The sequence below is a fragment of the Salvelinus sp. IW2-2015 genome, linkage group LG18, assembly GCF_002910315.2.
Source record: "Salvelinus sp. IW2-2015 linkage group LG18, ASM291031v2, whole genome shotgun sequence".
In the NCBI taxonomy this organism is placed as follows: domain Eukaryota; kingdom Metazoa; phylum Chordata; class Actinopteri; order Salmoniformes; family Salmonidae; genus Salvelinus; species Salvelinus sp. IW2-2015.
The window spans coordinates 16,609,886-16,621,429 of NC_036858.1; the positions used below are offsets into that span (position 1 = coordinate 16,609,886).

General features: G+C 42.3%; 1 protein-coding gene across 1 annotated transcript in view; it reads left to right on the plus strand.

Moving 5' to 3' along the window:
* The first annotated feature begins 549 nt into the window (after window positions 1-549).
* The window catches only part of kcnh4b (potassium voltage-gated channel, subfamily H (eag-related), member 4b), a 67,305-nt gene continuing 56,310 nt past the window's right edge, over window positions 550-11,544 (plus strand). The window contains 1 exon segment of the mRNA XM_070448342.1: window positions 550-1,130. Within this exon segment, the coding sequence (XP_070304443.1) occupies window positions 1,055-1,130 (76 nt within the window). The 5' untranslated portion in view covers window positions 550-1,054.

Consider the following 11,544-nt stretch of genomic DNA (forward strand, 5'->3'; position numbering starts at 1 on the left):
TACGCATATTCATAAAATCTTGAAAGGCATAAAAAAWAWWWTTCTCATRGATTCCAAAATGTGTCCAAGAGCAGCCTCTCATCACTATAGGAGAATAGTAGGAGAATATAGGAGAATAGTCCAATAAAATATGGTGAAATAGAATACAATAGCCTTTTATTGATCTCCCAGCAGGTAATCTATCTTTCCCCAGGCGTCAGACACGTAGACAACACCTGAGGGTTGATAGCAGAAGTACAGGCTGGAATTGTCCTGTCAACGCCCACTCCTAGAGGAGTCCCCCCCACCCCCCTCTTTATCCCCCCAGACGAGACCAGGTTTCTATAGAGAATGCCAGCCGTGTGAAACCTAAGAATCTCATTGGCTGAGCTACCACAGGAGTGGATGAAAGAGGGAGTGCAGAGAGAAAGAGAGAGATAGAGGGGGGGGGGGGGCAGAATGAGAAGGCTTACGAAGATGTAACTGCTCTGCCTGCCACAGCAACTCAGCAGAACAGAGAGAGAGGGGGGGAACAAGGGAGGGACACATAAAGAAAGAGAGAGGTAGAAAGACGCCTTGCCGTTTTGTGGATTCTCTCTCCAGTGGTAAACAGCCCCATTGGACTGAAGAGGAAGACTTAGGCTACAACTTCTGGACTGGTGCTTGGGAGAGGGCGAGCAGCAGCACCTGAAGAGACGCACCGGAGCAAGTACAGCAGGTATCTTTTGGATCTCGACAACACCTGAACATTCAACTTGATCCCTTTTCTGATCTATCGTTCGACATACCTTCGCCGCTCACCAAAAAGCGCCAGGACCCGGCTGAACTTCTACACTGATTCTGATCACCGACTCCACCCTAAGATCAGAGTGGAGGGACCCAACTGGGACTCTGCGTGGATGGACTCCGCCACGGTGGCCTCTTTTAGATGTGCTTCTCTCCCCTCGCTACACTGCCGGACTGGCCCCGCACCCACCTGTAATCCCTGAGAGGCCTCAGCGGACCCACCACCCTGGTGCCTCTGGGATGGTGTGATCATTGCGGGAACCATCGCTGACCTTAGATCAGGGCCAACATGCCGGTGATGAAGGGCCTCCTGGCCCCCCAGAACACCTTTCTGGACACCATCGCCACCCGCTTCGATGGCACCCGTGAGTACACCCTAATATACCGTAGTATGTCCTAATATACCCTAGTATACCATAGTACTGTAGTTGTACTGTAATGAAACATGCCTGTCCACGCCACGTTTTGATCAGAATATACTGTAGTGTACTGTAGTACTCTACCACTACTCAAAACATGCCTGTCCACTTTTGGAAGACATTCATAAGTGACAATAATAATAATAGATTTTTTGGCATAGTGCTTTTAATTACATGGCGACTTTCAAAGTGCTTTACAGTGGATCTGCAAACAAGTTAAAACACAGGCAAGTTGCTGCAACAATCAATGCAAAAATCATAGATTCACAAGTAAATATTTATTCAGTCCAAAACAAAAATTATGCAAACACACCACGTTTTGATCTTGGAGGGCCGAAACAATGTGTATGAAGAGTTTCTCTCTGTCTTATAAAATACGTTTTGGGATCTTCCATGTATAACATTTAGAATTWGTTTTTTGCAATGCACAGTGTATAAACGTGAATGGATGATCTATTTTGCTGTGCTTCCACTGTCACCCATATAACCTGTCACACTGTCTGTGTTTAGACCTCTGCGCCTAGATGAAGCTTTAAACACCATGTTGCATGGAAGAAAAATATTGTAGGTGTAGTATTGTCACACTTTATTTAAAGTCATCATATGCTTTATTTACTTGGTATAAGGATGTATGAGCTTTTATAATGTCTCATTATTGTGTATTTCTGTGTGGCAATTTGTCGACAAACTGAAAGTTATACATCTTGGCTTTAAGCTACAGTGTCTTCGGAGAGTATTCACACCCCTTGATTTTTTCCACATTTTGTTGTGTTACAGCTTACAATTTTAATTGATTAAATATACGCCATAAAGTTAAAGTGGAATTATGTTTTTTGCTATTTTTACAAATTAATAAAAAATGAAAAGCTGAAATGTCTTAAGTCAATAAGTATTCAACCCCTTTGTCATGGCAAACCTAAATACATTCAGCAGTAAAAATGTGCTTACAAGTCACATAATAAGTTGCATGGACTCACTCTGTGTGCAATAATAGTGTTAAACATWATTTTTTGAATGACTACCTCATCTCTGTACCACACACATTATCTGTAAGGTCCCTCAGCCAAGCAGTGAATTTCAAACACAGATTCAACCACAAAGACCAGGGAGGTTTTCCAATGCCTCGCAAAGAAGGGCCCCTATTGGTAGATGGGTAAAAAAATCTGACATTGAATATCCCTTTGAGCATGGTGAAAGTATTAATTACACTTTGGATGGTGTAGCAATCCAGTCACTACAAATATGCAGGCATCTTTCCTAACTCAGTTGCTGGAGAGGCTGTGATAGGAGAAAACTGAGGATGGAWCAACAACATTGTAGTTACTCCACAATACTAACCTAAATGACAGACTGAAAAGAAGGAAGTCTGTACATAATAAAATATTCCTAAACATGCATTCTGTTTGCAACAAGGCACTAAAGTAATACTGCAAAAAATGTGGTAAAGCAATTTTTTGTCCTGAATACAAAGTCTTTTGTTTGGGGAAAATCCAATACAACACATTACTGAGTACCACTCTCCATATTTTCAAGCATAGTGGTGGCTGCATCATGTTGTGTTTATGCTTGTAATTGTTAAGGACCGGGAAGTTCTTCATGATAACAAAATAAATGGAATGGAGTGAAGCACAGCTTCCAGAAAATAGTATCTTTCAAACTGGAGATTTCATGACTAATTGAGGTAAGACAGTAATTCTGCTCATAGATTATGTATGTATGAACTGCACATTGACACATCCAGCCCAAAAAAGGAGGTTTAAAAAATACAGTCGTGGCCAAAAGTTTTGAGAATGACACAAATATCAATTTTCACAAAGTCTGCTACCTCAGTTTGTATGGTGGCAATTTGCATATACTCCAGAATGTTATGAAGAATGATCAGATGAATTGCAAAGTCCCTCTTTGCCATGCAAATGAACTGAATCCCCCCCAAAAAACATTTCCACTGCATTTCAGCCGTGCAACAAAAGGAACAGCTGACAACATGTCAGTGATTCTCTTGTTAACACAGGTGTGAGTGTTGACGAGGACAAGGCTGGAGATCACTCTGTCATGCTGATTGAGTTCGAATAACAGACTGGAAGCTTCAAAAGGAGGGTGGTGCTTGGAATCATTGTTCTTCCTCTGTCAATCATGGTTACCTGCAAAGAAACACGTGCCGTCATCATTGCTTTGCACAAAAAGGGCTTCACAGGCAAGGATATTGCTGCCAGTAAGATTGCACCTAAATCAACCATTTATCGGATCATCAAGAACTTCAAGGAGAGCGGTTCAATTGTTGTGAAGAAGGCTCAGGCGCCCAAGAAAGTCCAGCAACGCCAGGACCGTCTCCTAAAGTTGATTCAGCTGCGGATCGGGGAACCACCAGTACAGAGCTTGCTCAGGAATGGCAGCAGAGCATTTGTGAGAGCATTGCGCGCACAGTGGAGGCGAAGACCTTTGGAGGATGGCCTGGTGTCAAGAAGGGCAGCAAAGAAGCCACTTCTCTCCAGGAAAAACATCAGGAACAGACTGATATTCTGCAAAAGGTACAGGGACTGGACTGCTGAGGACTGGGGTAAAGTCATTTTCTCTGATGAATTCCCTTTCCGGTTGTTTGGGGCATCCGGAAAAAAGCTTGTCCGGAGAAGACAGGGTGAGTGCTACCATCAGTCCTGTGTCATGCCAACAGTAAAGTATCCTGAGACCATTCATGTGTGGGGTTGCTCTCAGCCAAGGGAGTGGGCTCACTCACAGTTTTGCCTAAGAACACAGCCATGAATAAAGAATGGTACCAACACATCCTCCGAGAGCAACTTCTCCCAACCATCCAGGAACAGTTTGGTGACGAACAATGCCTTTTTCAGCATGATGGAGCACCTTTCCATTAGGCAAAAGTGATAACTAAGTGGCTCAGGGAACAAAACATCGATATTTTGGGCCCATGGCCAGGAAACTCCCCAGACCTTAATCCCATTGAGAACTTGTCGTCAATCCTCAAAGAGGCGGGTGGACAAACAAAACCCCACAAATTCTGACAAACTCCAAGCATTGATATGCAAGAATGGGCTGCCATCAGTCAGGATGTGGCCCAGAAGTTAATTGAAGCAGTCCAGGGTGGATTGCAGAGGTCTTGAAAAAAAGGGTCAACACTGCAAATATTGACTCTTTGCATCAACTTCATGTAATTGTCAATAAAAGCCTATGAAGTTATGAAATGCTTGTAATTATACTTTAGTATTCCATAGTAACATCTGACAAAAATATCCAAAGACACTGAGGCAGCAGACTTTGTGAAAATTAATATTTGTGTCATTCTCAAAACTTTTGGCCACGACTGTACTTAGTAGTCTCCAAAGTTCCAGAGCATGTCTTTAAATATCTGCTCCGAAATAAGATGAAAAGATATCTGCAGAAAGAATGGGGTATCAGCTATGACTTGACACCTTGACCTTGAAAAAAATCTATTTTGGTTATTGAACTACATTAAGTGAAGTGGATTTACACCCGGTAACGGAATTACATCATAGGTCCCTGATCTGTACTATACAGAAATGCATAATTATGGATATGAATATCACTTTCTTCATGGTGATACAGCCTGAATAGGTACACAAAGGTTGAAATATGCAATATCCTCCTTTGCATATTTGGGTATTATTCTAATCTACACACTCGTTATTATTTTAATGAGCTCCACCCCCAAACAAGACCAAATTTGTTTGGACCGGACCAAATCTGAACCAATCACGTCTGTTTCACAAGTTTGTACAGTTCAGTAGAGTACAGTACAGCACAAAACAGTACAGTAGTGTTCAGTACACTAGAGTACAGTAAAGTATAGTTCAGTACAGTACATTATACTGTCCTCAACTCTAGTATGCTCTACTGTATTAAACTATATTCTACTGTACAGTACAGCACAGGACTGTAGTGAACAATACTCTACTCAATTTTATTTAACTTTCATTTACTTTACTGTACTCTATTGTACTCTACTGTGCTCTAATGTACTGCACTGTGCTCTCCAAACTTGTGAAACATAGATGTCTATGATTGGTTCAGATTTGGTCTGGACTGGACCAAATCTGAACCAATCGTCCATGTCTATGTTTGTGAACTTTGAAATTAAAACCAGTCCGGACCATATCAAAAAACGATGTCTGTGGATGTTGAAATCAAGGCCGGGGGGATCTGACCAAATTTAAACTACTTTTCAATTTCCATGGACATCCAGTGTCGGTCGGTGCTCAGTGGGTGAGGATGCAGGTTACAGTAAATGGAAAGAGAGGGGGCTTATGGGTAGGTGTCAGTAAGAGCTGGGAAAGTTGACATTAAATAGAGAGAGAGAGAGAGAGGCAGAGGGAGAGGGAGAGAGGGAGGGAGGGGTTGTTTTCACACTTGCTTTGACCACCAGATGACAGAATAAGAAAGGAAACAGTTATGAGCTGAACATAGTAGTATGCAAGTGGAAGGGGGGTCTGTAGCACGTGACACAACTGTGTTTTTTTACTACTATACATTCCCATTGTAGCCAATTCAATTGCAGTAATTCTGTTACTGATTTTTGGGAAATATCGGGAAATGTTTCTTAAACTTACAGTYCATTTGGAAAGTATTCAGACCTTTTTCCACATTTTGTTGCGTTACAGCCTTATTCTAAAATMTATTAAATAATTTTTTCCCTCATCAATCTACACACAATACCCCATAATGACAAAGCGAAAATAGGTTTTTAGACATTTTTGCAAACAAATATACACAAAAAACAGAAATACCTTATTTACATAAGCATTCAAACCCTCTGCTATGAGACTCGAAGTTGCTGTTTACATTGATCATCCTTGTGCTGTTTCTACAACTTGATTGGAAAGGCACACACCTGTCTATATAAGGTCCCACAGTTGACAGTGCATATCAGAGCAAAAACCAAGCCATGAGGTCGAAGGAATTGTCCCGTAGAGTTCAGAGACAGGATTGTATCAAGGAACAGGTCTGGGGAAGGGTACCAAAACATTTCTGCAGCATTGAAGGTCCCCAAGAACACAGTGGCCTCTATCACTCTTAGATGGAAGAAGTTTGGAACCCCCAAGACACTTCCTAGAGCTGGCCGAAGGGCCAAACTGAGCAATCGGGGGAGAAGGGCCTTGGTCAGGGAGGTMACCAAGAACCCGATGGTGACTGTGACTGAGCTCAAGACGGAAGCCACTCCTCAGTAAAAGGCACATGACAGCCCGCTTGGAGTTTGCCAAAAGGCAGCTAAAGGACTCTCAGACCTTGAGAAACAAGATTCTCTGTTCTGATAAAACCAAGATTGAACTCTTTGGCCTGAATGCCAAGCGTCACAACTGGAGGAAACCTGGCACCATCCCTACTGTGAAGCATGGTGGTGGCAGCATCATGCTGTGGAGAGGTCTTTCAGTGGCAGGGACTGGGAGACTTGTTAGGATCGAGGAAAAGATGAACGGAGCAAAGTACAGAGCGATCCTTGATGAAAACCTGCTCCAGAGAGCTCAGGATCTCAGACTGGGGCAAAGGTTCACCTTCSATCAGMACAACAACTCTAACCACACAGCCCAGAGCTTGAGAGGATCTGCAGAGAAGAATGAGAGAAAGTCCCCAAATACAGGTGTGCCAAGCTTGTAGCGTCATACTCAAGGCTGTAATCGCTGCCAAAGGTGCTTCAACAAAGCACTGAATAAATGGTCTGAATACTTATATAAATGTGATATTTAAGTTTCTTCTTTTTATAAATGTGCTAAWATWAAAAAAAAACTGTTTTTGCTTTGTCATTGTGGGGTATTGTGTGTAGTAGAATAAGGTCGTAGCGTAACAAAATGTGGAAAAAGTCAAGTGGTCTGAATACTTTCTAAATGCACTGTACACAAGGCAAATGATTTCTCCAAAACACAATATGTGTTGATATTGGGTCGCAGGGGTCTTTACTCCAATATTATTGTGTTTTGATGTATTTCTAATACCCTTTAAGACTTTTTCTGGTAGATGTTTTCTAAGACCCCCTTTCCATATTTTTGCCTTAAATATGCCCAAAAAATCTATTCAAATGGACTCTTAGCTTTCATTTGACACCCAATTTGACATGCTCCTATGAACTCCACATGTTGGTGCTCACATGAGTCCTTTTACCTGGAAATGCCCATATATTAATTTTACACATATACTGAACAAAAATATAAACACAACATGTAAAGTGTTGGTCTTATGTTTCATGAGCTGAAATTATAGATCCCAGAATTTTTTTCACATGCACTAAAAGCTTTTCTCTCACATTTTGTGCACAAATTTGTTAATGTCCCTGTAAGTGAATATTTCACCTTTGCGAAGATAATCCATCCACCTGACAGGTGTGGCATATCGAGATGCTGATTAAACAGCATGATCATTACACAGTGCACCAATAAAATGCCACTCTAAAATGTGCAGTTTTGTCACACTACACAATGCCACAGATGTCTCACGTTTTGAGGATGCGTGCAATTGGCACGCTGACTGCAGGAATGTCCACCWGAGCTGTTGCCAGAGAATTTAATGTTAATTTCTCTARCATAAGACGCCTCCAACTTTGTTTTAGAGAATTTGGCAGTATGTCCACGTGTAACCACGCCAGCCCAGGACCTCCACATCCAGCTTCTTCGCCTGTGAGATCGTCTGAGACCAGCCACCCGGACAGCTGATGAAACTGAGTATTTCTGTCTGTAATAAAGCCCTTTTGTGGGGAAAAACMGATTCTGATTTGCTGGGCCTGGTGGGTGGGCTTGGCTTCCAAGTGGGTGTGCCCCTGCCCAGTCATGTGKAATCCATGGATTAGGGCCTGATTTGAAAAGGGCCTGATTTGACTGATTTCCTTATATGAACTGTAACTCAGTAAAATCYTTGAAATTGTTGCATGTTGCATTTAGAATTGTGTTCTTAATATTTTATTTGGGTTAAGAGAGCTTTCTGTTTGTCTTAAGAGGCTTAGACATATATTTTCCTTTTACTACTTTGTGCTTGCCTTGATGATAGATGCAGTAAGCCAGTAAATATTAAATGAATTATTATGTTACCATAAATAAGCTTGATCGTTGGACTTGACAACACTGTTCCCAGGCAGTTGCAACATCTCAATGGAGCTGTATAATGTAACAGTCCTTGTGCTCTGAGCTGCCATGCCAGACAGTGTAATTTCTGCATGGGCTGTCTTCCTTGTTTTGTACCTAGTGGAGAGACTCCAGGGACAGGGAGGCTGTGTCTCATTGTATACTAATACCAGGGGGACAGGAGTGTTGCTGCTTGTTGTCGATTCACTCCATCTTCCCCCAGTCACCCTTTGTAACACTGAACTGTTGTGTTGCCTGACAACGCCTCTGTTCTACATGGTGTATCAGACCAAGGGTAGCAAAGGGAGGGTATATTACTGGAAACTTTCTGTTTACCAGTAAACTACCCGAATTTTGGTATCTTTAAAGAATTTTATGATTTTATCATGAGACATCTAGTGGCCATTTTGGGTACTTCAGATTATCACAGGTGTCTGTAATTATCTCTGACTTTCTGATCTAAATATATATAAAATAWTCAAATATYATTATTTTTAAATAATAAATGTAACGAAAACGCTGAAAAACAATATCCTATATATAAACCKTCAACTTAGTGAATACCATTTGTATTAAATATGAGGATTTCAGCATGAAATACTGTATTCTTTATATTCATTTTTTTTACAGACTTTTTCTTTTACGATGTCATTATGTCTTTGTTGTAAATGTTTTGGTGCCAAATTAGTGGCAGTTATGAAAAAACACYATAGTTGGAAGAGTTGCAGAGTTAATTGAAAATAATGCCATTGTTGATTAGATGATTTTTTCATTAATTAGGCTATTTTCTCTTGAACCATATGGTCTAGCAACTAGAAACTAATGAACAATATGGACACAGATATATTWAAAAAAAATCATACTATATATGAATACATGTTTTAAAAGTTATTCAAGTATTCAAGTGAGGCGGCAGGTWGCCTAGTGGTTAGAGCGTTGGACTAGTAACCGGAAGGTTGCAAGATTGAATCCCCGAGCTGACAAGGTAAAAATCWGTCGTTCTGCCCCTGAGCAAGGCAGTTAACCCACTGTTCCTAGGCTGTCATTGAAAATAAGAATTTGTTCTTAACTGACTAAAATAAATTGCCAGAGTTATCACAGATGACCTGTTAAATACAAAATTTACCCAAGATTCTGGTACCATTGGAAAATGATTGATAACCCTAATCAGACCATCAACTACAAATAAGTTGAAGCTTTAATGTTTCTAAAAGGACTAAGTATGTAATTGTAGWACAAGAGAGTTGATGTTAGCGTGTGTAATTGGCATAGTTGTTAATAGAAGGGCATAATTGTATTTCTCTCAGCAGTGAGTCAACCACGATAACGAAGGCTCAGAAGCTGTCTTCTGAGCATGAAGCGCAAATCCAATAACGTTGATCAGGGATTGTGATTGTGAGCCTTGGGTAATGAAACAGTATATTGTAAATACGTCATTGATAGGAAGAAGAAAAAATCTAAATGAAAAAAATGTCTTAACCCATTAATATTATCATTACGTGATGATTTACATATTTTTTTGTTATTTTCATTACAATCTGGGACGAGCCCCCAAGTGCCCCCCAAAAAACGTTGACCGAGCACATAAACAATTGATGTAAAAGCAGCCTTGCATTGGAGAGGTTATAAAATCAATCCAGGGAAGAAGTTACCACAGGAAATACATGTGTTCGTTATCTTATCAAATATTAGGTGTGTCCACATGACCAATTTTCAAGCTTCCTTCCCCCTTCAAATGAATGATATAAATCTATGATAGAGTTATCTTTATTCTTTGTAGGAAACAAGTCCCGTTACAGAGCACTATATTGCACAACCAATAGAGGTGGACGAGTAGCCTAAAGTAAGGAGGCTGATATCTCTTGAGACGCCCTAAGCTTTGATTGATGGTTCTATTGTRTGTCTGTTGCTGTGTTACTACTGTAAGTGACTGGGAGGAGATACCAGGTGCTCTATGTCATTTCTCAAGATCAGATGAAGCCGTAACACTAAAGGTTATCATAAAAGCACTGTACTCCTTTCCTTCGCTTTCATTTTCTTATCTTGTAGCTTTGATGTGCGATTCCTGTCCAGTCGTGAATACGCTTATGATGTCTATCTCCAAACGACAGTGTCAGTGTGTTAGGCCGCCTGGAGCAGGGGAGGCCCTCACTTCCTCTCTACGCTCCAAAGGGTCAAGGCATGAACCTCAAAGCCATTTCCAGAGGGGCCTGTCACGCCCTGACCTTAGAGAGCCTTTTTATTTCTCTTTTTGGTTAGGTCGGGGTGTGATTTGGGTGGGCAATCTATGTGTTCTATTTCTTTGTTGGCCGGGTATGGTTCCCAGTCAGAGGCAGCTGTCTATCGTTGTCTCTGATTGGGGATCATACTTAGGCAGCCTGTTTTCCACCTTAGTTTGTGGGATCTTGATTTTGTATAGGTGCTGTGTAGCTTGCAGACCTTTACGTTCGTTTTGTATTTTGTTGTTTTTTGGTGGTCATCTAATAAAGTACGATGAACACTTTCCACGCTGCGCTTTGGTCTCATTCATTTGACGACGGCCGTAACAGAAGATCCCACCACCAAAGGACCAAGCAGCGTGGCCAGGAGGAGCAGGGATCCTGGGCCCAGGAGAAAAGGGAGTGGAGTACATCATGGACATGGGAGGAGATTATGGCAGGGGACAAGACCCTGCCATGGAAGCAGGCGGAGGCAGCAAAGGAGGATCAACGACGACTCTGGGATTCACAACCATGACGGAGGCCCGAGAGGCCGTCCCAATTTTTTTTGTAGGGGGGCACACGGAGTGGTCGGCGGAGTCGAGGGGTGAACCAGAGCCAGTCAGGGAGTCGAGTGAGGAACTCAACGAAAGATTCCAGAGAGAGGTGTTGGCGTTGAGAGCGCTGCAGAGCGGGCGTGCTGAGGAGCGTGACACTAGTCCGGTGTCATATGCACCAGTTTCACGCATCTGGCCTCCAGTGCGCCACCCCAGTCCGGTAGGTCCTGTGTCTCCTTCACGCACTCGCTTTAAGGAGCGTGTGACCGTTCAGGCACCATGTTATGCGGTTCTACGCACCGTGTCTCCAGTGCGCCTTCACAGCACAGTGCGTCCTGTGCCAGCGCCCCGCACTTGCCGGGCTAAAGTGAGCATCCAGCCAGGACGGGTTGTACCAGCTCTACACTCCAGACCTCCAGTGCTCCTCCACAGTCCAGTACGTCCTATGCCTCCTCCCCGCACTCGCCCTGAGGTGCGTGTCATCAGCCCGGTGCCACCTGTACCGGTCCCACGCATCAGGCCTCCA